General features: G+C 41.7%; 2 protein-coding genes across 2 annotated transcripts; both read right to left on the bottom strand.

The window, feature by feature from the left end:
• Window positions 1-820: 820 nt before the first annotated feature.
• Window positions 821-6,194, bottom strand: cnga2a (cyclic nucleotide gated channel subunit alpha 2a). Its single transcript, XM_076739258.1, has 11 exons — window positions 6,072-6,194; window positions 5,532-5,621; window positions 5,087-5,197; window positions 4,767-4,958; window positions 4,557-4,667; window positions 4,175-4,281; window positions 3,540-4,027; window positions 3,130-3,408; window positions 2,915-3,013; window positions 1,615-1,992; window positions 821-1,523 (listed from the first exon to the last, which is right to left on the bottom strand). The coding sequence occupies exons 2-11, from the start codon at window positions 5,618-5,620 to the stop codon at window positions 1,338-1,340; spliced, it is 2,040 nt and encodes a 679-aa protein (XP_076595373.1). The 5' UTR covers window position 5,621; window positions 6,072-6,194; the 3' UTR covers window positions 821-1,337.
• A 1,317-nt stretch (window positions 6,195-7,511) lies between these two features.
• LOC143326119 (plastin-3-like) lies at window positions 7,512-19,335 on the bottom strand. Its single transcript, XM_076739609.1, has 16 exons — window positions 19,239-19,335; window positions 14,809-14,877; window positions 13,945-14,096; window positions 13,492-13,621; window positions 13,206-13,338; window positions 12,903-12,984; window positions 12,586-12,751; window positions 12,260-12,399; window positions 12,034-12,129; window positions 11,299-11,485; window positions 11,063-11,141; window positions 10,834-10,954; window positions 10,557-10,690; window positions 9,937-10,060; window positions 9,643-9,767; window positions 7,512-9,388 (listed from the first exon to the last, which is right to left on the bottom strand). Exons 2-16 carry the CDS (start codon window positions 14,867-14,869, stop codon window positions 9,256-9,258), a joined length of 1,863 nt encoding a protein of 620 aa, XP_076595724.1. The 5' UTR covers window positions 14,870-14,877; window positions 19,239-19,335; the 3' UTR covers window positions 7,512-9,255.
• Window positions 19,336-27,328: the final 7,993 nt, after the last annotated feature.

Raw genomic sequence — 27,328 nt, 5'->3', positions numbered from 1 at the left:
GGTGCATTGTTTCTGTCTCTGTGAGCCCGTGTTCACATCAATAAAGATTTTAGAAATGAAAGAAAACGACTCTTTTTCCTAACAGTGATCAATAGACTTGCAAAATGAAAAGCAGGTCTTACCTGTGCTGCAGCAGATGCTGGTGTCACACTGGTTACCAGTATCATGGACAGCAACACAAAGCTGGTCTCCATGTCTAAGGCGCACACCTACATGCACACAAGGTCATAGCAGAAACACAGTCAGACAACACGATCCTCGGCGAGGAGCAGAAAAAGAAATAGTCTCCACTGGAATGTTTCTTTCTAATCTATTACATGACGACAAATATGAGACTGGTGCAGAATGATTAAAGACAAAAAGAGAGAGATAGTGGGGGAAGAGAAAGAAAGAAACAGGCACATTGTACAAGAGGGTGGAGAGAGAGACAAAAGCCAAAGAAGATTAAAATCAGAAAGAGGTGAGGGTAAAGGTAGAAGAAGCTCAGAGGAAGAGGACCCAACAGTAGGTTTCTACCTTTTTCACACAGTGATCTCTCACAGTTTCCACACGTTGGTTAAAATTCACTTCCTGAAATCTTACAGTCATGTGATGTTGGGACTTTGGTCCCAAGTCACTTACTGACATGGCTGCAGAGCATGCAGCGGACACATTAGAGGGGTGTGACATGGTTATTCACACTCACACACACACACACACACACACACACACACACACACACACACACACAGACACTCTAACTGCCGTTCAGGGTAAAGTAGTTGTGTTGTAAGTGTGTCATTTATCATTCAAAAGAATGTGCAGTGTTCAGGGAGTGTTTCATAGTTTTTTTAATAACAAATCTGCTGATATGTAATGAAGTAATGATATTCTTTAAACGTTTGACCAGGAGTTAAAGACATTTCAAAACAATCTATGGAACAGATAGTGGTTCAACGCAGCGAAAGAAAAAGAAAAGCATTCCATTGTTAGGTTATGTAAAGTCCACACTGCTGAAAGGAAAAAACAAATTGAATCACTTTTGTTGTTTCATCTGCATTCATTAAGGCCAGGCGGCACATAACCATCATCAACACTTAAAAAAAAAAAAACAAACACTGCATTTTTATTTTCAGTTAGAGTGAGTTGACTTTGGGAAAGTGTGTGCAACCTTTGAATTTGTTTGTCAATGACATCTTAAAAAAATGTGTAGAATTGTAAGAGACCCTAACCCTTAAAAAAATACAAACACAATATCAATATTTATTAGTGAACATCAAACAAAATGAGAGGTTTATAACATTTCATATTTACATTATTATGACTAAGTATTAGTAACACAATAATATGTATTTGCTTCAGAGCCGGATGTTGATTTCACTGCGCACGCCGTCACCACCAGAAACACTCTCGTTGCCGTCTGCGTCTGACAGGAAGCCGCTGCCTGTGGCGACTGTGGCGGCGTTGTGTTCGAGGGTTGTGATTCGCTGTTTCAGTCGAAGCTGGGAAGAGTTGAACTCACTCTGCAGGCGAGCCAAACACGTCTAAAAAGAAGGAAATCATGGGTTATTGCCATTCCCGGAATGCCTGAGAGCAACAGTACCAACAGCAGTAGTAGTTGATAACAGTCCTGACCTGTAGTCGGTCCAGACTGCTCTCCAGCCTCTCCACCTTTTCCTCAAGTTCCTCCCCTGCAGACACATTTACTTCCTCCAGAAGCCCCTCCTTCTGCAGGATATCCCGCCCCCTCTGCTCCAGCTGGGCCCTGGCATGGGGGAACTCCTGAAGCGCCTCCATCAGGTCTTGTTTGGAAAGGCAGAACAGGTCTGAGTACCCCAGACTGCGAATGTTAGCTGTACGTCTGTTCCCCATCTTGCTGCCGCTGATGTTCAGGATGCTGATTTCTCCAAAGCAGCTTCCTGAGGTCAGAACAGCGAACTGGGTGACTCCATCCTCCCCAACCACTGCCAGCTGGCCATCTTTAATTATGTACATCTCCTTGCCCACATCTCCCTTGGAAAAACAAACAGAGAATATAAATAGCACTTATAATAAATAGTACTTTTAACAGCAATACTGTTCTGAGTTAGGTATAGCACTAATGGAGGTGGAAACAGCAGTAAATGTCCATTTCTCAATTGTAAAACTGCCTTAGAAGAGTTAAAGGTGTCCTGTGTAGTTTTTAACCACCAGTAGTGCTATGGAGCAATGTTTTAATGAGTATATTCATGCTTTGTTTGGATTATGTATGCATACCAAAGTACATGTTTACAATACAATACATATTCCTGCTGCCAGTTTCACACTATGCCACTGATTGACATTGCTTGTTCAGGATGCATTTTAAATCTTTTCAGTATGTCATTTTCAGTGCTTGTGAACAATGTAGCTATTGCTGAATGTATTACTGATTAACTGAAACTGTGGAATACAGAGGATTGCTTTGTACAGCAAACCCAGAGGGTGCTGCATGTTTGGATAGATGACTGCCTGCTGCTGTCCAGCAATGCATGTGCTGTATTTATGTTAAGGTGTAGTTAGAGGCCAGAAACTGCCCTAAAGCTATGCAGCAACTTTGGTGTAATGCCCACCGTCTGAAGTGCTGGTCATACAGCATTTTAGTATATACATCCATTGCAAAAGAAGCTAAGAGGAGATTTCCTGAGCATCACACATATCACACAAGGACTACTGCGAGTGGTAGCACCACTAGGTCTAGTATATATTTAAAAGATACCTTTATATGAATATATTATTTCTGTGCAGTTCCTGTTAGCATGCAGTCAGTCAAGTGGAACTAGAGATGGTAGTGATGGTAATGTACATGCATCGTTGCCACCTAAGTACCCACAATGCATGTACAGTTATTGGAATGAATAAACTGATAGTGCAGTATATCCTTCAACAGTACCAGTATTAAAGAAGTCATACTAACCTTTCTACAGATGTAGTCTCCAGGACTGAAAACCTGCGGTCGGAGTTTTAGTACCAATTCTACAAGGAGGCCTGCCTCACAGTCCTGGAAAATACGCACCTATATACACACACACACACACAAACACAGAATTAATTTGGACCTTTTGATGATAAGCTACACAAATGCATTAATGGTGTTAAGAGGCTTTGAGATGTCAATGGATGTGTCTTTACCTTCTTCAGTGTGTCCAGGTGAACATTAATAGCAATCTCTGCTCTCAGTTTATTGGGCAGGTTCCTCAGCACTTCCTGTTCATCTATTGTCTTCTGATTGGTCCAGAGGTAGTCAAACCAGCGAATGACGCGCTGCTCAAGCACCTTGCTTACATGTCTGAAGTGCATGTAGTGTTTCAGGGTGTCTACACGGCTCTGAAAGGCTGCTCTCGTGGCATTCATATTGGAGATCATGGCTCCAACATTCCCCACAATGGAGGCAAATATCAGAACACCCACCTAGAACAGACACACTGCTATTAGCTGCTTTGATGGACTGGAACAACTAGGATCCACACAGTTAAAGGCATTTATTAATCATTAAAGGTAATATTATATCAGCTAAGGGGACACCTTTGCAACTGACTTACCAGAAAGTCGAAGATCAGGAACAAATACTCTTCATCTCTAACAGGAGGAGGTGTCTCTCCAATGGTGGTCAGTGTCAGAGTGGACCAATAGAGACAATATATGTAACTTCTGGTCAGGGAGCCAAACTCAGGATCTGACGCATTGGGATAAACCCAAGAGTCAGAGCCCAGTCCCAGGATCTTGGAGAAGCTGTAGTACACACAAGCGTTCCAGTGGATGATCACCAGGATGTACAGAACCAGTTTACAGATGCGGAATGCGTTGGGGTAGCCCGTTCGTGTCTCTGTACGTTCAAACAGCTCGAACAGACGTGGCAGGCGCAGCAGCCTGTTGAAGCGAAGGAGAGGAGTGTAGCTGATTCCCACGCTCAGGTACAGGAGATCAGTTGGAAGGATGGAGCAAATGTCAAGTTTACACTGTAAGGTTCGAACATAGGTTTCTCTCAGACGCTGCACATCTTTCACCATCAAGCCTTGATCCAGGAAACCTTCACATGCAGAACAAATTCAATAAATGAGTGAATGAATGTAGGTGTCTCTTGGATGACAAATGTATTAGTTAAAAGATCAAATCAAACATTGTCATGTACGAATGAAAATCTGAGCCTTGACTCACTGACTCTCTTTTTCAGTACCTGTGTGGAGGCGCACAGCTATATCCAGGATATAGACTCCATCACAGATGTAGTCCAGTACCAGCCAGACCAACACATTCTTCATCTGGAGCTCATCGAAACAGGCCCTGCAGAAACAGATAAACTGAGACAGTAGCAGAAGAAGAACATTCTGTGCCATGCAAATGAACAGGAATCTCGGTGTTCTGCTTGTCCTCCCCTAAGCCATCTCTATGGCTACATCACAACCGCTACACCCATGTTTTTCTGCAGTAATGGAGCAGTAGTAGTAGTTGTTGGCGGAATTAGAGGCATACCTAAGAATCAGGATTCATAGTTGTGCAAGCAGTAGTATTAGAGTTTTCACTAGTTCTGTTGGACAGGCACAGTAATAGTTCCCAACCTGACAACTAGCAGGGTCCAGTTGTAGAAAACAGGAGCACCAATCACCATCAGCCAGTGGTAGTATGCGTCATCAGATGGTGATAAGACCACGACGTTACACTTCCACCTCCTGACAGAGAGGGGCAAACAGCAGAGAGACAGAGATTTATGTGGGCTATGGGTCACTTGATGTTTTAATGAGTATGTGTTTTGTTTTTTGCTTGCTTACGTGCGTCTGGAGCGTCTGTTTTCTTTTTCTGCATCAGAGCCAGTGTGGCTGTGGCTGAACCTGCTGGGCGGGGCTTGCATGTCCGCTTGGACGGGGGCTCTGAAACGTTCCAAGAAGGAATCCGGCCGCTCCGTCTCATCAGTCAAGCTCTTCTGGGCCCATTCTCTCAGAGTCATCACCATACCAACTATCCTGAAGACAGGCAGACAAACAAACAGTACTGTAAAGCAGATGGGGTCTGAATACGTACGTTTGAAGAATTACAAAGAAAAAAAGAGTAAAGTCAACTTGTGGATTAGCATATTTATCAGGTGTCATACCTGGACAGCGCGCCTCGCCCACGAAAGGAATTCTGGGAATTAATTTCCCTTCTGTCAATGGCCGCCATTCTCTGAAGCTCTGAAGAGGTGTCATCACACATCGACTGTGCTCTACACACACATCATAAATACATAAAAATGCAAATTCAGAGAGTACTAAGACAACATCTATAAACTCCTACTCCTTCACGTAGGAAGGCAATAACATTCTTTACAGATTATATAGACATAAACTCGAACTCAACAGGGTTGTGACAGGAGCAAAATGACAAAAATGATTACTTTCAGGCAGCACAACTGTACAGCTGAAAATCAAAATTGATCATCATCTTATAAAGCTGACACGTTGGCTGAATGATGTTTACAGTACACACACAATCATGACAATGTGTGTGTGTGTGTATGTGTGTATGTGTGTATGTGTGTATGTGTGTGTGTAGGCTACCTGCTAAGTGTGCTGTCAGCTCGGTCACTCTCCTCCTCTGTCCACGTTTTCACAGACAACCTGTGTGAATCCTGCACTGTGCCTGTCATACTACACACACACACACACCATGACAAGACTCAGTTCATTATCACCACATCATCGCCACACACACACACACACACACACACACACACACACACACACACACACAAACCACAGAATCAAACAGGCATATACCAATATATCCAACTTCAGATACACACACTAATAAACTCATATATGTTAAAACGCAAGCTGCAGCACATACTCACATTAGAGAGACATGCAAACATAGAGAGGCTCAGGCCAAATGCCAAAAACACACACACACAACTCACAAACCAGCATGCAAACATGCAATGATGGGCCCACAGTCAGGAAAGAAAGGTCAGCTGGTACGAGGTCATCCTTTATCAGACATCACCATGGAAACCAGATGGCATAGCAACAAGCTGTATAGTCGGTATGACAACAGATCATAAGAGGGAAGGATGGAAAAAATGTTCAAAGTCAACAAACCTGATAAATTTCCTGATAAATGTCCAGATCCAAGGTTAGCTCATCAATCCATGCGTTCAGCTCATGTATTTAGTTTAGGTGCAGCCGTCTTTGTCCAGTTAGATTCACAAGGCATTAATCACATAGGACGGACAAATACTCATATGAAGGGATGGAGGGAACAAATGTAACGGATGATGGCAATGATCACATGGCACTTGACAAAAGCATCGTTTAAATTGCAAATTGTGTGTGTGCGCGGGCGCGCGTGTGTTCCCTTTCACCGCTGAGCTCATCTGAATTCAAGAACCCTGTTTGAAGTAGCCTCTGAACCACAAGTGTGTCTTTGTGTGCGTATGTTCTCCTGATTACTGAGAGAAAAGCGTTTTTATGCACACACCTGCACACGTGAACTGAGACGTCCTTTCATTTCAGAAACTGGATTTCAATTCAAAATGCCGTTCAGATTGAGCAGAGGAAAAAGAAGTTGAGATGTACTGTGTTGTTTTCTCCAAAAAACTGAACCTGTGCTCCATCTGGTGCTTACACGCTCTCATGTGCACAGATGGAATATTAAAGCATGCACAGGGTAATAGGACATCATTTCTTTTGCACGGGCGGTCACACATGATTGGTTGAATTGGACCCAGGACACATCAACAAGCTCAACAGCTGCCTCTCAGCACTGATTACAACCATCCATACTACTATCACGATGTCACTTCCACCACACTGTTGACATAGTAACAACCTGGCAGCAGCATTAACACAAGTGCCCTGGCCAATTATTTTCCTTTCGTCTTTGCTTAACTACAAAACTATCATTGATGAGAAGCCGTTATAGAATATAAATGCATTATTCACACGGGAAAATGATAATGATTGAATGATGATTTAGTGTCTTTCAGCTCTTTGTTTTTGTTTAATGGCCCACACCTTCATTTCTTTTGCTCAGCCTGCTCTCACAGCTCTCATCCACCTCATTTTCTGCCACAGCAGGCAACTCTTTCAACACCAAATGGCCACTGATGGACGTAGCTACCGAGCATAGTGGAGCATTTGGCAAATATTTCCCACATGAGTTGGTGGATCAGAACAGCTCAAAGGAGGGTGAATATTGGACTTCAAATCATCAGGAGGCCAGAGACAAAGATAAAAATGAATGGTAATGTCATGCTCTGTACATACATAGTTTAAATGTGCAAGTCTTTGCAAATATGTTTGTCACGTCAACTTTATATAGTGCTAATACTTGAAATATGAAGCTGAAGTCAAGATGTGATGTAGCCTAGTCTGGCTCAGAAATGATACACACCAGCAACTCTAACGCTCAATAAAACACTATTTCATTTGTGTTATCAGTCAAAAAACTGCATAAAAAAACTGCATGGAATTATAAGAAACTACAATTCTTGGAGAGAGAGAGACCAACAGAAACAAACAGAAAACAGAATTCAAATATATTGAAAAAATGCTTTTATTTAACATTATTTATCTGATTGTACACACTGAATTTTGGAAGTATTGCTGTCATGAAAAGCAGTATTTTTGCCCACAGCTGCATTGCAAATACCCGATAAACAGCTGATTGGAAAATGCTTCGCTGGGAAACATTCAGGATAAAAGAAGAAAAAGTATTGATGGGGGAATGTTAACATCTGCACCAACAAAAATGGGAAACCTATCCACACTAAGACTAAACCGACTAAGACTTTAGGCTAAGACAGGACAAGACATTTGTCTTTTTTTTTGTTGACAATTGAAATCATATGTCAATCCTAACTGTTTAATAAGCAACAGAAAAATCTGAATTAAAGCTTTTTGACATTGCTTACAGTACATCGTTGCTGTATGAATAGTCTGATAATCATCTCCAGACAGCATTTCAGGGTCTGAAATATTTTCAAGTGCAAATAAATGACATTTTAAGGGGTTTTTATGAAGCACTCAGGTATTTAATACCCTAGATATGAGGTTTCAAAATGGATACATTAATGGATTCTAGTATATTAAGGGACTTGAATGGGTTCTCTGCATAAATTAAGGTGTTTTGAAAATAGTCCATTAATCTATAAAATGCTGTCAGTTTGTTCCTCGTAAACCTAATAAATGTACACATGTATTACATCCATTAACCTCTCCTATAATTTTCCCCTTAAAATATCATTAAAAATACCTTAATTGCATTATGGGTAAGTTCAACAAACAAATTAAGGTATTCGGTTGTATAGTTTCTAATGTGAAGATATTAACTGTCCATAATGTAGCACAGCTTTGGTCATACAAAAAAAGGCCAACAGGTATTCAGTAAAGAATATTATTTTATGGCTTAAGTACAATAAATGCTCATACTGGGAATTGGCTGGCACAGTGGAAAATGCAGCAGAACTTAGTCGATATATCATGAGGCACTGACACATGGGACAGTCAGAGGCAACGTGGCGTGGAAAATCTAAAGATCGTCACTGCAGAAAAAGGACTGCAGGTAAGTCTGCAGCAAAGTCTCAGTACAGATTTCAAACAAAGTGAAATGTTGAGGTAAAGCTTGATTTTGCCTGATGTTTGCAGCCGTTGTCTTTGAATGTTTCCCATGTGTCACAGCCTTTACATTTAAACACACAAAAGCTTTTATTCATCTCACAGGCTTTCCTCTCATCAGGGTCAAAGGCAGGCAGGAGTCTATCCCAGCATGCACTTGATCCACCCACTGGTCACCAGGCTAGACAAACCCATTCACACTTGCATTCATATCTATGGGCTGTATGGGAAGTTGAGTCTTTCTTAATGTGACAGTGCTAATCACTCAACCGCCGTACTGACCCAAAAGCAAAACTGAGATCCAGAATAAACCCCAAACCCCAAATATTTACCATGTAGCTGTTGTACAAGTCTCACTTCACAAACTGTCTGACCATTTAGAAAACACCAATTTCCTTAGAGCCCTAAGAGGATCACTGCTGTTTGTGTCATGTTAGGTTCATTTCTGTTGTCTAACAGTTGAATGTAGAATAGATGAATAAAGTGACACTTCTATTTATGCTAATGCTGAATAACCATTTAAAGAACAAGATAATACAGCCATGTTCACTCTCTTCATGTCTCATCCAATCACATGGGTGAAGACAGTCAGTCAGTATGTGTGTGTTTGTGTGTGTGTGTGTGTGTGTGTGTGTGCATGTGTGTAAGAGATGTATGTGCGTCTCAGTTAGGCCTTCTTCATGCCTCTCCCCATCAAACAGGCGAAGATGGTCATCACCATTTTGGGGTTGACCTCCACCAGATCGTCAGGCAGGGCGTAGACCTTCGCCCCGATCTTCCTCGCCATGGAAACGGCATACCTGGTGCAGGAAAAAAAAGGGTCAAGGTTAGGATCATGTGTGATGTCAGATCTGTGACACTCACAGTACTTTTCAGTTACTTGTTTATGCAGCAACTGCATTCATGTCATTTGGACATTTTCTCTTATTATCACTGATTTTTTGACATTAGTCTGAGCTTTTCGAGAAAATATGCAGATGTCTGACTGCGCATTGAGCATTTCAACATGACTATAATGCCAACACGCGCAGAGAAAAAGCAGGCAGAGGATTACTTGGCATTGTCCAGTTTGTCTTCGTCTGACAGATCTCCTGTTTTAACCAGCTCAAAGTTCACACTCTGCGGCTGAATGGCATCAATCAGGTCCAGAACTGGAATGCTGGTACTGATCTGTTTGTCCTGAGCACAGGGATACATACACACACACACGTCACACAGGGATAATCAACATAAATACAATGTGCAGTAAAAACCAGACCTGACCTTCTTTGATAAGAGAAGACTGAAATGCAAACCTCTCCCACAAAATGACCCCGCACAAAGGACGACTCATTAAAAAGTAACTCACCTTAAAGCTTTTGATGGAGGAACTCTTGCCAGCCTCAGCCAAAGTCTTGTTGACCCATGAAACTATCAGATCATCTCCTGCAGCTTCTCCATGCCCAAGGTCTTCCAGAACATTTAAAGTGTACCTGCATACAAACGTGTTAATATCAACAATTAAACCATATCATATTCTACACATTCTTTAGATTTTCTGTTCATGAATGTTCATTTTATTATTTGTAACAAAATCTAAGTATCATCTGTGTAGCCATAGTCTTACATATCTATAATACAAATTTTCCCATAAACACAATTGCTTTCAGTCACAAAGCAGGCTTATTGTATTAGCCTCGCCTTCCCTGATGTATTTCTGGGTGTGCTTGTTTTTCTCTATGGATGAGCTAAAAGAAACGAACAGGAAGAGATCTATGGATCTGTCTGTCACTCCTTCCAATATGTGACACTGACAGAAACTGAGAGAACAGCACCCCCTCCTTGTTCTTGGCTGTACTGCAACTCAAACATTCAAAGTCAGTACATTCGAAGATGCTATCTTTCCCAGTGGTGTGTTTGCTTGTTGACGGTACTTTTCTAAACATCTCAAGAGCAAATTATGAAGTTTCACCATTAAGTGTAAGTCACCTCCTCATCAGCTGCCACACCAGAGCAAGAGTTAGAGTTGGATTTCCATCATAGAGGTCCATGCCAGCAATTCCTACCAGGGAAAAACCAGCCTTGTCCTTACCCAGCTCCACCGCGTAGTTACAGTTTTCAATCTGTGCGCACACACACACACACACACACACACACACACACACACGGCCAGTATATGAAAATGACATTCATGCCACTCATTTATTTCGGGTTGCAGCTTCAGGATACATGGTGTAAATGTTTGGAAAGCAGGATGTACATTTACCTTTTTTAAATGCCCTCCTCCTGCTACCTTGAATGGAGGGCGGTTGACTCTGCACTCCCAGTCCACTGGCACCTTAATCTTTTCATAAAGCTGGAGAATCACCAGAGCGTCTGACAGATCGCTGTGTTAACACACACATAGACACAGGCATGCATCGAAACAGTGAATTGTGCGTCAATGTGGCGACAAATAGTAGAAATGAGAACTACAGTAAGCAAGAGATACTGACCCGTAGATATGGTGAACATGTGGAGAGACTCCAAGAGAGTTCATCCAGTTTCTGAAAGTTCTCTCCTCTCTGGTCTCACCTTGAGAGAGACGATAAGACAGAGAGAGAGAGAGAGAGAGAGAGAGAGAGAGAGAGAGAAGGAGAGAGAGAGAGAGGTAAGCCTGACAGACACAGGAGGTTTTCGCTGGACGTTGTGGAAAGTATACATGAGAGAGGGCGTGTTTATCCATGCTTACTCTCCAGATTCCAGTCTTGGTTCTCTGGTTTGGTGAGAGCCGGGTATTTGTTGAAGAGCGTGGCCACAAAGGCCATGTTGAGCTTCGCGTTTCCACTAACGACATCAGTAGCAGTTACAAACTGCCGGCAGCCGAGGCTGTCGGCCTGTGTGAGCATGCACTCTGCTCTCTTTGTGAGATCCTTCTCCTGCGGATACACACAGACACACAAACACAGATTTACATTGTGTTGGGGAAAACAGAGGAAAGGCTAAATTTCCCTGAAGACAACAATGATATTTGGCAAGCATCACACAAGGGAGAGATTTACACTCTGCTGGTAATAAAAAGACAGACTTTTTCTCTTATTATTCAGGGTCACAATGATATCATGATCCTAATATAGTCCTACAGGAAGCAGGAAGACGGTGAGCAGGAAGTCAGCTTCTGATAGCCAAATCGCCTGGTGCACACTTCCAATGACAAACCAGTGTGTGAGTATGTGTGTTTATGTGGTCATGTGTGTTTACAACTTCTCACTCATTCTCAGTGTTATCACTGATGCCAAATTCATTGTTGATTTAAGTTGCAATGTATGACTTAAATCAAGCTAAATGAATAGGATATAAAAGGTAAACAACATGGAAATAAGAAAGCAGCAAGTGAGTGCATTCCACTTTGCAGTCTTAAGATAAAATATTGCATATTCTAGCTGGAACTATGACTTAACCCTAACCCTAACCCCCATTAACTTACATAAAGACCAGTCATGTCGACCTCAACCCGTGGAACGTCCTCTTTGCTGCCATCTGGAGCAATCTGCTCAAGCAGGTGGTAGTACGCCTTGGAGTCCTGCACAGACACAGATAGACACTTATGATGAAATACCAGAGCACAATGACAGTAAAGCCAAAGTAAAGCCAAAGCATAGTTTCAGATGGTACACAGTCAGAGGTTTAGGCATCAGCTGACATTTCTTTACCTTGATATCACCAGAAAAGTTTGATATGGTCATGCCAACTTTCTTTAAATGGAAATTGGCCCAGCGCAGCAGCAGCTCTTCAGGACTGAGTTTCATCAGCTCTTCCAGACTCTCGCCTTCCTCGAGCAACGCTGCGATAGCTGTTCACAGAAACACAAGCAGGACTCATTTGTGGGGGAGCAGTGATTGATGAATAAAAGCAAAAATGTTTGTGAGACAGAGGTTGACTTCAACTGTTGATACACTTCAAGTTTGTGTGTGTGTACATTTAGTTTTATATCTACAGACAGGTCTGACTGTGTGTGCATGTGTGTGTGTGTCCATGCCTTCATTGCGGCTCAGCTCTATATCGGCAAACAGTCCTATCTTGATAATCTGCCAGAGGAGTCCAAGCACCAGGTGAGGTTTTCCCTCCTTCAGGTCTTGAGCTCCGATATTGACAACTTGGCAGCCGATGGCCGAGGCTGAATTCAGAGCCAAGTTCAGATTCTCCTGTTGGGGAAAGAATGGATACACAAAGTTGTCACGAGAAAACGAAAGTGACTGTAGTTTTAACATGAAGGTCAAACAAAAGCAAAGTGTCTGATTTTTAAATGGCTTTCTTTCATATGTATTTCTTCAATTAGCTAATCAACTGAGTAACCTGTGTGGTGAAAGCTGTGAGCTTCTTTTTATTGATGGTTCTCTCATCAATGGTGTCAGGAACAGAGAGGTTGATGAGTTTACTGCAAAAGCACAAATGAGAAAAAAGACATCAGCTCACTGAATTGATAAAAAGCCGAAAAACAAACTGGTTGGGGTTAACAGATATGGAGCTGTAGACCTGAAGATAACATTAAGGATGAGGATAAAGATAAAAATTCAAGTTATGGATAGATATCACAGATAATAAAGCCAGTGATCAATACGCTGTAAGATTTGAGGACTTTGATGATTTGATATTTACCAAAGCACAATGCCATCTGCCACTGCTTTAAACAGATCTTCATTGTTGGGGTTGATGGGCAGGACATGGTCACAGTCTGAATCCTTCTCCAAAGAAGAGTTGATGTAGTTGGCAAAGGCAAAGCGCTCCACCTCTGAAATGAAGTTGAGTCAAGCATCATGCTCCTTCTGTCATGCATGCGGCCTTGATTAACAGTACTGATTACAGAGGACAGTGAGCCCTGACATATCATTCTATAGGTATTAGAGTGACTCAGTAATCAGACAAGTCACGTAGTTTTACTAACCAGAGATTGAATGTTGAGTTCCTTCACTAGAGATCTCGCTGGTGCCCCCGATCGCCAAGATGCCCTCTTTCTTGTTGAGAGCTTTCCTGAAACCCTGGGCCAAGTGGTCATCCTTCATTTCCTGGAAAATCTGAATGTGCACACAAAAACACACACTAAGGCTAAGAGCCAATCAAACTGTAAGATATTGATTAATATCGATGTTTACTAGTTAGTCTGCAGGTTCATTCGCCTCTTTCCCAGTTCATCTGTCACTCATCTTTAGAGCCAAACAATCCAGTACATTAGTGATAAAGCCATTTTAATACACTCTATTCAGTTAGTCAACCAGCTGATCAGTCAGTTGAATGTCAGACAGCCATCAAGTATTTAGTCAACAACAGTTAGTAAACAGTTAGTAAAGTTGTGAATCGGTAACATTAGTTAGTTAGTTAGTTAGTTAGTGTTACCTACAGCCGTGAACTCATCGAAGTTGATGCGGCTGTCATTGTCTTTGTCCAGCTTCTGAAGGAGTTCTCTGAGCTTATATCCAGGTAAAGGACAGCACACCTCTTTGAAGAGATTACCGAGTTCAGAGGCGCAGATGTACCCATTACCATCCACATCTAGAGAGGGCAAGAGGCACGGGGTAGGAGGGAGGGAAAAGAGAAAAGTACAAGCAATGTCTCACATCAGGATTCAGTCAGTATCTTCACGGCAAGTTTTACATTTGTTATCCTAAACACCAGGAGTCAAGCAGGACTACATTCAAACTTTGCTGTGTCAGATTTACATGTGTTCATTTGTGTTTACAATAGAGGAATATCTATTAGCAGTTCAAATCACGGTGTCCCTCCATAGATTTTACACTGACAAGTGGGTTCATGAGGAGCATGAAAACAGGTGTATGAGATCATATGTGGTGCTAAAGGAGCTTTATTGAGTCTGAAAAAACATTTCAATAAATACATTTTTGAGCCAGGCCAGCTGTTTCCAGTCGCTAAGCTAAGCTAACCATCTCCTGGCTCTTCACATTTGAAAGAGAGATATGAGAGTGGTAGAAATCTCCTCATCTCACTCTCGGCAAGAAAACCGATGATCAGATTTTCCACAGTGGCTAAATATTGGCATGTAATTCCGATAACTGAAATGTGGGTGCATCAAAGGTTCAATTTTTTTTCCATAAGTCCCAAGAAAAACATCTGTCTGTCAGATGGAGCGCACACAATGTATAAGAACATGTGTCTGTCAGCTGCTTTACCCCACTTCAAACATGACCGACTAATATCTCATTGTCTGATGGGTGTCTGCCATATCTGGATGCACAGTTTTACTCACCCACTTTCTTGAAGCCCTCCCTGATCTCCTCTATGTCCTCAGCGCTCATCTGTGTCGACATTCTCACACCTATAAAACAGAAAGGCAGAACACAAGAAAATGATGCACTAAGGACTGTAATGCTTTTAGTGATGAGAGTCGATGTTTCTTCAGCTGTGGAAAATGCAAATGAAGTGAGGAACTCTGGACACACAATCAGAAACGATCAGTTTAGGTACCATATTTAGCATTTTAAACACTGATACTTAACCATCAAGTAATCGGCAGTACCTCAATTTAACTGAGGCAAAGAAATGAAACCACAGATGAGATGACTGGTTTGATAGTTAGTGCTTCTCAAATGAAGTATTTCCCATAAATCCTCTGTTGAAGGTTTTCTTTGGCTGTGTAGATTAATCTCAGTCGTCAGGATAAAATGGTCTGATGTCATGAGCGCCTCTGTACGGATGATTGTTGTTGTTTGGCTACGCTGGTGCATTTCATAACCATATAACACTGTTTCCAATTTGCATGCTGAGGAGGAGCATCTGCCTTGCGTGACCATGCATGAAAGTGTCACAAGTGACAATAATGGTCTTACTAAAAACGCTCAAATTTAGTGTTGTGGTGGCACTAGTAGAAAAGAGTCATAAAGACGTTTGTCAAATTTGATAACATTAGCCACCATACCAAAGCAGAGCAGGTCATAGCAGAGAAAGTAAGGCTACAACAATACCCCTGAGTTTACTAAACTGAGCAAGCTGGTGTTTTACTGCTTACCATGAGTAAGAGGAAGAAGACTTTTACTTCTCCTTTCAACAGTTCAATAGTCTCACTTTAATAATTCATTTCATCCAAGTCCTATTGATGATTTCTTGAGTATCTGTTTTTGAAGATTCAAAGCCCATAGAACAGAGTGATTCATACACATAAACTGGGAATCTTAGAGGACAACGGACACAGATTTGTTGAACAGGATGGCTTGAGGCTGTATTAGCTTGGTCTATGAAATATGATAGCATGGCATTTTCATTAATTGTTAAAGTCTTGAGTCAGCCTGGAGCCATACTTCAGCTCTCAAACTGCACGGCTCTGTTAACTCAGCCAGGAAAATAGACAGTAGCTTGATCTATTATACAAAGAGCCATTTAGCATAACAGTTCCATCAGCCTGGCCTAGAATCAGTTCACCCAAGCCACAAAAAAATCATCCTTTTTCAACCACAAATGACAATCACAATGAGTTTATCTGTCATAACTAACTATGGATACACTCGTAGTGGCATCTAGCTATTAAGACAGTTTTGGGGTTTCTCCGCAATTGAGATCCTCTCTAAAACCCAAATACAATGGAGGTGAATGGCATGTGGCAAGTCAAAGCATCCAAAAACATCATAAGCAGAGTAATCCACAGATGTGACTGTGAACAATTATTTTCTGCCAAAGTAGAAGTACCAACTGTGGACTCTGGCCGAACTCTGATTCACATCATCGGGAGTGCGCTGAAATCTCAAAACTTCCCCCGATCAAATTAAAGGTGGTATCTGCTACAGGTGATTGGAGGCATGCTGTATGAGAAAATAAGTTTTTAATTTGGGTGAGGTGACCCTTTAATACAAAATAAAATAAAAATAGGCTGATGAAATGAGATCACTGAATATAGGAATATAGATCTCAGGCTAGGATGGTGCTTTCAGCAGCAAAAAGCAGAGCTCTGTCGTACATTGGCAGCTTCGTGTATCATATGATATGTCAGATGGTGTTATAGAAAATACTGGCCTATTAGCCTGTATATGACTTTATATGATTTAGTCTGAGAGAGAGAGAGCTTTCTGCTGCAGAGAGCAGAGCCCTGCTGGCTGAGACATGACAACATGATGTATTACATCCACAGACCATCAGCACAAGCTCCAGAGGCCAAAGCCACTCAGCCAAATCAAGCATTTGTAGCCTGAGATATGGTATCTCGTTCCAAACATCATACAGAAAAAGACATCCGATCCTCTCATACTGGAGCTGCATTTGGATATAAGAAAAATATGACAAAAAGGCATTTTCCTCCAATTAGACTGATCCATTGATTTGATCTGATTTGAGGAGAATTCCAAATCTTTCTTAGAGAGATGAATTATCTTTCTCAGTCTTCCACTTATGACTTTGAAGCAACATCAGCAAATAAAAAGATTTTAAAAGTGATTTTAAAGTGTTGCTCTGGACCCTCTGTTTAAATTCAAACAGATCAAACAGATTCAACAGATCCAGACTTTTCCACACACAAACATTCACTTCAGTTCATTCCAATCAGGATACCTCTCTTGGTGTCTTGGAAATCCTCTCTCTGTCACATCCACCAACTCCTCACCTGCTCTGCCAGCACTCTTCACCTGTTCGCCACGCCCATCTGCTCAATCACCTGACACACACCTGGGACTCATCACTAATCAGCACAATATTTAAGCGGCTCCCACTCACTCATTCGTTACCAGATTGTTCTTAGCCCTGATGCAAGACTCTCCAGCAATTATTCTCAGACAGATTTCTTGGTATTGACCCAGCCTGCTCTCTTTCCCTGGTAAAGAACTGTTTTGTGACCCTGACCACGTCTTTTGTCTTGCCCTCTCTGAACCTGATCATCAGCAAAACAGTTTGCTAGTTTGCTAACCAAACTACCCCTGAAACCTGTGTTCGCTCCAAATAAAGAGACTCACAAACATCCGGGTTCAGCCAGCGCTGCTTTTGGATTCTGGTAATACACGTTCCACTCACACAGGCAATGATTGTGTTAAAGCAGTGGGAAATAAACAAATAGGCTGTGCTCAGGCACAGACATGCAAGCATGGTGGTTACATGATCAGCCAGACACACACAAACACACAACAGATCCAGACAGGCAATCACAGGGTCAGCAATGTCTCCAAAAACACTTCTAGGTTAGTTTGAGACGCTCTAAGCAAATAACACCAGTGGTCAGATGACATCAAGGTCAGTTATCTTTTCCCATGGCTGTTTATGATATAATGAATGGAGATGTACTCTTATGAATGCAAAACAGGCCCTTATTACAGACTGTAATAAGCATTTTTAAGTGTATGTTCAGACCATATGAAATGCATTAAACTCAAGCTATGTTTGAAAGCTTTAAAGACGTGATTGTGTTTGCAGCTTTTGCAAATATCATCATCATAACTCAAACGTTTTCAGCGTGTAGTAATGTTGTTCATGCAGAGTTGATGGATTACAGAAAAAATGTCACCAGATGTCACTACAACAGGAAGAGCAGAGCTTCATGCTGAAGGGTTTTGAGGTTTCTTAAAGGAGAGGCAGATCAGAAGTCTGTTTATGCCAATATTACTCATGAAATGTGTTATTGAACATCATTACATGATCATATGTAGTATGTTTGGGAAATGTTGATCTGCTAGCTGAATCTAAGTGGTGGGAAAAGGGTCTTGGTCCTTTAATGAAACATATTGTATTGTATTGTTTGTTTGTTTTTTAAAGAAAAACAAAGAAAACTTTAATCAGTCACCAATCACAAGACTGGTTAAATCCATGAATTCAGGGTTGATCTAAAATTGACTCAATGACACTGCAATGTGTGAACGCTATTTGTCCTCCAGATTCTGAGGATTCATTCATTCAGTGATGCACATGCCTGAAGCCTGAAGGAGTGTCTTTATAACCTACAGGATGGATCCTCACACACACACACACACACACACACACACACGTCTGTGTTTAGTGACGATGCAGTTCATCCTGACGTACGGCTGCTGCTGCTGCTGCACCGCCTGCAGGCACACTCACCTATTAGCTTAGTCTTTTCAAATTAAGAGGAAAAGCGACCTTTAGCTGTGTGTATTTGGAAACAGCCATAACACGTGTTATTTAAACTTATGTGGTTTATAGGCTAGAAGAAACAACTGGAAAGGAAAGGCATGGTCTTGGCCAATTATAAACACAACAAATCTATTTCTTTTCTTCTTTTTTTTTTTTTTTTACTTTTAACCTTTAGGTTTGCTAGCTAACGCTACGTGGGGTTCTCCATAAAGAAGCCAGCTAGCATACCTAAATGCAAACAAATGTCAAATTGGACCCATAATTTTTTTTACATATATTCATGAAATGCTACAATTGCATTTACACACGTGACTAAAATTAAATGGAACTAATTTTGTACGAACAAATTTGTATTTCCAGTGTCCAAACGAGCCTTCAAATGTGTGTCATAACCCACAAAAACACTGCGCAATTTTAGCGAGAGCAGCACATTTTTGAGTCACATCTCTAAACATACTCTGAGGTAAAGCCGTGGAATTAAAGCTGACTGGAAGAATACCAGATGTACCGCAGTGATTTATAAATCCCCTTTTCTGCTACTCAGTCAACCTGACGCTACACTTCCCCCTCCAGAGTCACGAGAAAACGCCCTAAAATGCTCTTTCTTCTTACCTGAAGTCCGCTGGCGCTATTCACTGGAATCACCCCGGGTAATGAATCCCTGTGTCACTGTTCTCACTGCTCCTCTGTTCCGTTTTCTTCAGCTGACACCGCCCGGTAGCAGAAGCGCTCCGCCCCCCTCCGCGCCACCCCTTCCAAACCAAACAGCCCTCCTCTGCCTACCTCCCATCAGCAGTTATGTCTGACCACTTAGCAAGAAAACACCAACATCTTGAAGGGAGACTGGCATTTGATAGCATTGTGCTAACAAATGCTCATGTTTTCGCATCATTTTTCAAAGATACTGTATATCCACCAGTAAAACACAAGTGTTGCTCATTTTATGGCAAATTGTTACACCGATGCTGCATATTTAAATGCAAAAAATACTCCTCTCACTATCTTAATGTAACCAGAAGGCTAGGCTAATAATAATTTTATTTAAAAAGTGCACTTTCGGAAGGTGAACTTAAACAAGTGAAGTTAGGAATCAAATTTGGTATTTGAAAATTCATATAATGAAAAATAACTATTTTAGGCTGTTTATGCAAAGGGCATGACATTGTTTTCCTGCAAATATTTTTCCAATTCTAGTGACGACAATATTTTGAACAGTAAATGAATATTCCTTTCCTTAAAGTAGAAAAGAGAAGAAGAAAAACTATTTGCTTCTTTAAATAGAAAGGAAAATCTGAAGTTGAAACAAAAAAGCTAAAGGAAGTTTTTATGATTATTTGTTTTATTTATCGTGGCCAAGATGGCACCAAGCTGAAGTGCTGAGGCCTAAAAATCCTTAATGTGAATGAGTTGCTTCATGGTTTGTTTGTTTTTTTGGCAACAGGTTAGAACTATTAGCAGCACTACACCAGAGTTACACAGCAATTCTTTGAGCAATAATTCATTCAGTTCGGTATTTCATTGTCCCTCAGGGTGCCTCGCCCATCAGCATGAACCTTATTGGTAAATACTCTTTGACTCACATCTGCAGATAAGCCTGAGGATGTCCAGCTCGAATCTGGAACACATCTGCTGACATACTGTGTAGTCATACATGCCAATGTGCTGACTCAGTTCTCTATATGACCAGTTTAGATGCAATAATAATGTATTACCTGTACATTTTACACAAGTCCTTCTTTACAGCGAGCAATTGAACACATCACATCACTCTAAGATTAAAAAATGTATCACCATCAGGCAAGGTTGGGTTGTGTTCAAATCGTAATCAGCTGCAGATCGCTGATTATTCCTTTAACAAACAGGCTTTATCAGTGACTGTAACTTAGTGGTGAAGTGTCAGAGCTCCGCTGCTGCTGCCAGTCTGTACACGCAGGAATTCCTCCTTTCTCCCTCCTCCTCCTCTCATTCCCACTCTTCTCATACCTTTCCTTCCTCCCTCTCTTCTCATATCTCTGTGTCTGCGGTGATGTGCTGAATCTTGTCAGACTGAATTCTTCTTCTGTGGCAGAAACCCAGGAAGATCTTCCCAGAAGACCTTGACTTATCTGTTTGACACTCATTCTTCTGAGAAAACACAGTGTTGAGTTTGGAGTCAGCGTTGTGCAGTTTGTGTCCTGCACAAACTTACTGTATCTGCATTGATGTACCAGTAAATTGGTTGAGTATTATCACACAGTAAATAAATATGATACAGATTATATTGAGGATGGATTCGTCCTCAACACTTCTTAATTTATCAAATTTATTTAAATAAAGTTGATAATACTTACTGTAATGAATTCAGATATTTGGTCCCAGAAAGAGCAAGGATGCAGTTGCTACTTTAACTAGATTGGGAAGCCATGTCTTACATGATTTCGACTTTTGTCTGAAAAGTGTCCTCCCAGTATAATGACAATTTAAATCAAGGCTTGTCTATTTAGCCACAGGTTTGAGGTTCAAGTGTGTTTTTCCCGTGGTTTTACTCTGAACTGCATAATTCAAAGAGTAAAACGCTATGAGCTGGATCGTAAATGTGAGTGTTCACCTACCCTGAGTACATCAAGTGTTCCTTTAAACAAATGAAAATCTTTCCCCTGTGGGTTTGCCCTTAAATATTAACATGAGACAAGACAATGATGTCATTGAATGGAATGGAGCCACTGTTGACAGACAAGCAGCGGGCCAAAGATCTTTTCCACCACCATTGATAATGAAGAAACAGACAAAAGTAAAACAAAATGAACAACAGCAGTGTGGAGCTGTTGACTTGTCCTAGTGTTTTCTTTTCCCCTTTTCCCCTAGTGTTATTTGTCTGTCTGTTCCCCTGTCTGTTGAAGTTGGGTGTGTCCTTGCACTCAGCCGGCTCCACCTTACCAGCAGTGACCAGCCACATCCACGGGCAGCTGACACAGGTTGGAATGACTGCATTTCATGGTGTGTTAATCCAGGGTCTCAAAGAACAATTAAAGGACAACCTTGCTACTCATGATGAGCCCTCTGACCTCCATGCTCTGGTAAATCTAACCATCAATATCGACAACCGCCTCAGAGAAATACGGTTGGAGAGGTCTTCCTGCGCTCTCAATCAGTTCACTCCATACTCTAGTCATCCTTTAGCTTCCGTCACCCGCTGAGCGCCTCCACAGGATCCAGGTAGGTGAGTGCGCTTACTGTGGCCAAACGGGTCATTTAATCTCTGGGTGTCCTGTTTGACCACAAGACCAGGCTCGTCAGTAGGCATGGGGGTACTGACGAGCCCTAACTTACCAATTCCTCATTCAATTAAACAACGCAAATTCTAAGTACCAGCTTCATTAACTGTGGGAGGGGAAGTTCTTTCTTTAGAAGAAGAATCAGGGGGAGACATTCCCCTTTATTGTCACACATCATGCACATGCAGGACACTGCACATGAAGGTGAAATTTGTCTTCCGCATTTCTCCCATCCTGGTCGTCCTTCCTCCACGGTAGACCAGGAGCAGTGGTGCCATCCAAGCGGCGCCCGGGGACCCAATTCCTTTTTGTCACCGTTGGTCAGGTGGTGATCTTCTTGCATGTTTTTAGTGGGGGTATATTTTACGGAGGATACCCCAGGTGAACACGGGGAGAACATGCAAACTCCACACAGAAAGGCCCTTTTTTTTTCCTCGAGCCGCAGGCACTAAAGGCACACATCCCGGTGCCCGCAGCAAGAATCGAACCCGGGACCTTCTTGCTGTGAGGCGACAGTGTTGCCACCGTGCCACCGTGCCACTTGCTCTAATAGATTCTGGAGGAGAAGATAACCTGCTGGACGAATGAGTGGCAAGACAGGCTGGCTGCAGGTTGGAGATGCTGAAGAAGCCTATTAAGGTATACGCTCTTAACTGCAGGATTCTCATGGAGGTGGGGTTATGTCAGTGACCAGGAACCATTTGACGGGACCTGTGATAAATGTCAGGGTTTCCTACCACAGTGCAGTTTAGTCCTTAGACAACGTCCCGATTCTTTTCTTTCCAATCAAGCAAAGGTTCATTTTGTTTTGGGTTTGTTGCAAGGCAAAGCGCTGACGTGGACTGAGGCATTTAATTCTAACACAAGCATAAGCACACTTTCGTTTGAGAACTTTGAGAAACAACTCAGACTGGTTTTCGACCATTCTGGCAATGCATCCAGCTAACTCCTGAGCCTCAGGGGGGAATCCTGCCCGCAGCAGGTTACTGGGGAGAGATCACTTGTCACCCACTGAACGGCTCTGCAAAATGGGTCATTTACACTCTGGGTGTCCGGTTCGACCAAAAGATCGGGCTCATCAGTAGGCATGGGGGTACTTAAGTTTTTTTCTTTTCAACTGCCACTCACATGTGCTCTTCTGTTTCAGTGCCTACCAGCCATATCCAGCGTTTGGTCTGCTTCAACCCATCTGGTGGTTTTCTTTTATTTCCACCCTTAGTGAGTGTGCTGTGTGTTTGTTTTCTCCACTCTTTAAGAGTGCATTTTTTGTTGTTCGTTTTCCACTCCTTATGAGTCTGCCTTTTGTTGACATTTATTGTTAAATAAATTATTTTCATTCTTTATCTTGTCTCTGGTCTGCATTTTGAGTCCAAGGAAAAATTGTATTTAAGGCAAAGCCAAACAGAATAATTCGGCCATCATGAACTCAGCAGACCCGGTGAAAGAAGCCGTTAATAGTCAGGGTGTTCTACTTGGTCAGCATGAGCAGCTCCTCTAAGCAAATCAAGTCGGCACATGGCAGCTCAGGTTTCTGAGCTCTCTTGACACATGTCTCACCTGGCTGGTACGCTGCATCCCCACCTTCAGCCTCAGGTAAGACACTCTGAATCCCAGTTTGTGAAAGAGGCTTATATCAGTGACCTGGAACCATTTGACGGGACCCCTGATGTCGGGGTTTCCTACCACAGTGCAATTTAGTCCTTAGGCAATGTCCGGACTCTTTTCTTTCTGATCAAGTAAAGGTTCATTTTGTTTTGGGTTTGTTGAGAGGCAAAGCGCTGACGTGGGCTGAGGCATTTAATTCTAACATAAGCATAAGCACACTTTCGTTTGAGAACTTTGAGAAACAACTCAGACAGGTTTTTGGCCATTCTGGCAATGCGTCCAGCTAACTCCTGAGCCTCAGGGAGGAATCCTGCCCGCAGCAGATTACTTGTGGAATTCCAGACTCTGGCAGCTGACACGGGTTGGAATGACACTGCATTGCGCGGTGTGTTCATCCAGGGCCTCAACGAACAAGTAAAGGACAACCTAGCTATTCGTGATGAGCCGTCTCTTTTGTTTCAGTGCCTACCAACCACGTCCAGCGTTTGTTCTGCCTCAACCCATTTGGTGGTTTTCTTTCGTTATTTCTGCTCTTAGTGAGTGCGCTTTGTGTTTGTCTTCTCCAATCTTTAAGAGTGCATTTTTTGTTGTTCATTTTTCACTCTTTATGAGTGCGCCTTTTGTTGACATTTATTGTTAAATAAATTATTTTCATTCCTTATCTTGTCTCTGGTCTGCATTTTAAGTCCAAGGAAAATTGTATTTAAGGCAAAGCCAGAGGCACCATGATAGCTCAGTGTTAATGTCTCTCCTTGTTTCCTGCCTTTTTCTACACTATTAATCATCCAGTAAAGATTAAAAAATGCCAATTAAAGGGGGGGGGAAACAGAAGTGCTCATAGAAGTGTCCATTTATATCCCCAAGAAAAGGCCAAAATCATTTAATTGATTAATCACTGGATCTTTGAGAGATCAAAAAAAATGAGGAAAACTGCATATTACATGTTCTGAGAGCCCAAGTTGACGTCTTCAGATGTTTTGCTTTGTCCTACCAGCAGTCCAGAACCCAAACAGTGATATAAATCAGCTAAAAGCAGGAAACCCTCACAATGTGGAAGATAAAACCAGCAAATATTTGTCATTTTATAATGAAGTGATTCATCTATCATAATGTATTCACTATTTATTCTTATCAGCTGTTGATATGTTTGTAGAGTTCCTATCAGGTACCTTAGTCAAAAAGGCCCTGAACACCAGAGTAGCAAAGTAAACCATGGCAGTCAGCACATGTGGGCGGACTGTTTGTGTGGGCTGCAACAGTAATAAATAGTAAGTATAAATAATGCAATCAAAAATACACTAATAGGAAGTAAATAAGTCCAGGAATAAGACCAATATTTGTTCTTCTCAATGCTTTGAGATGTCAGACTGTCTTTGTACATACTTTTCCAATATGTGTAGATGTTGAATTACTTTGTTGTTGCTGTTTTTTGTTATACACATATCATGTAATAATACTGTTATAAGGTAATAATTCATATGAAATTGCTTCGAGTAGAATTTTTAAAACAACCCACACATATAATTCAATGGCTGATGGAATGTAGTTAAATGTTACAGTGAAACAAACACCACGGTTGATGATTTGTGCTCCCATGTGAATACAGCAACAGAGGGACCTTGGATTCTGTCTGCTGGTGCCTAACCAGGGCTGGAAGCTGACAACTGGCTCATGTGATAACACTGATGGTATGTCAACAAGCCAAATAAACTGTTGGCCAATTCACTATTGTTGGCTGGTCCTCTGCCCCTCAGCGATGTGTGTGAGAAACTCATGGATAGGAAGAAATGGAGGGAGACAGAGCTACAGACAGACAGGGTTAGACAGACGGACTGAAAAACTGATCATTGTGCAGTTTTGGCAGGATGCAGTGAATGCTTTTAACACATGCTTCTATGACTCAAACCACACACACACACACACACACACACACACACACACACACACACACAGAGCAGAGCAGAGGCTGATACTGTGTGACTCTCATCCATTTTAATATTATCTCCAACCGCATAAACACACATTTGTTTGTGGCATGTGTTTACCCAGGTAAACATTAGTTAACTATTAAGCTTCAGGACTCAACTGTGGATCACTGAGACAACACTGCATGCACAATATACAATTATCACACTCTGTGGTGTGATCGGACAGTTTAGGCTGCATTGAACCTCAAAGGAGACTACACAATCAGCTCGAGCTCAGAAGCATCTGCAGAAGTGGTGGAATAAAGTAAAAGACTGGTTAAAAGTGTAAAGTTTTAGATGGAATTTTACTGAAATTTCTATCTATATGTCTTGCTAAATTTAACGGATAGATATTCTATGGTGAAATTCTATATCTTTTGATATTATCAACGAATCACACAACACCAAAACAACCAACACTGTTAGTCCAATAATTTGGAAAGACTTCCCTTCCCTGTTTGTGGCAGTCTGATCTAAGCCCATTGGATCCCACTGAAGATATTTAAGGAATGAGTCACATTTATATACTTTAATTTCCTAAAACAATTGGACACTGTAGTTTTTTGGCAGATATTACTCAAACAGGAGTAAGCAATGGAACTGGGGGCTATTTTTTAGCAGTATTTTAGGAGTATTTGGCACAGCAGGGTGCTGTATGTGGGACTGATTCAATATAAATTAAAGTGTGTGTCATAGCTGACATTCACCATGAAATCTTATGGTAGATTGTTCTACTCTTTGCAGTGTGACTTGAGTTATCAACTGCTTTTCTTCTCAGCAGACTTTGTCTAAAATAACTGAGGTTCACCAGAGTTCTACAGTTCCACTGCTGGAGTTTAGAGTTTCATTAATGTCCTCTTTCCTCCTCTTACATCACCGTCTCTTTCTGCACATTCCTCTCACTACTGGCTCTTGTTTGTCCTCTTTCCTCATCCCTCCCTCTTCTTCTTCTTTCAGGAAGTAACTTTTAGGTGAAGAAAACAACCACTTTCTTACCCTAAAAGCCCAGCAAAATGGAGTTTATTTTAACCTCACATCAAGGAAGAGATGTTACAAAGCAGCATGTGGGAGAGGTATTAAAAGCTTTAGAGGACGTTCCATCACATCCTGTGTTTGTGAACAGGTTTGATCTCTGACCTTCGCTCCAGTACAGTACATTCATGCTGCATAAAGGAGTGGGAGAGAGGAATGCTTGTGACCGGCCACTTCCAGTGTTGTTTTTTGCAAGCTTGCGGAGCACAAAGTATTTTGTGACGCGTTTGCCTTTCATCCAGGCGAATCAAACTCCCCATTGTTGTTGGTAACTTTACACGTCTCCCATTATTCAAGGCTGTCCTGTCAGGGTGTTTCTAACCCTTAACTACAGCTAGAGTACCTCTCATTGAAGAGCTAACTGTATCATGCAAGTTTGGTTCCCAACTAAAAATAGATATGAATGGTAGAATAATATTTTCCCCCATGCGGGCGGTAAAAACCTTTACACTGTTTTTGCAGAGTCAGACAATTCTTTAAACTAGTGTGTGTATAAGAGAGTTTATTTATGTATGAGGGAAAGTGTGAGTGTGTGTTTTCCCATTGTACTGGCAATGGCAGCATGTCAAGTTTGAGTTCAACAATCATGTTTATCAGTGCGTATCAGAGAGTGTATTTGTTTGTGTGTGTGTGTGTGTGTGTGTGTGTGTTAGGCAGGTTCTCTGGAGAACAATACACTCTGTCCAAGACCACACCCATCTTAAAGTGACTCCCTCTCCCCGACTCGCTCTAGCCTACTTGTCCATATTTGGTTGTGCTGGCAGCTCGACTGATGATTGGTTGAAAAAAAAAAATAACTTTTTGATTGAGACACACACACCTGTACAGGCTTGCACACCCACCC

Source organism: Chaetodon auriga, chromosome 9 (genome assembly GCF_051107435.1).
Source record: "Chaetodon auriga isolate fChaAug3 chromosome 9, fChaAug3.hap1, whole genome shotgun sequence".
In the NCBI taxonomy this organism is placed as follows: domain Eukaryota; kingdom Metazoa; phylum Chordata; class Actinopteri; order Chaetodontiformes; family Chaetodontidae; genus Chaetodon; species Chaetodon auriga.
Note: the sequence above shows the minus strand (reverse complement) of the source record. Positions and strands in the feature narration are given on the sequence as shown.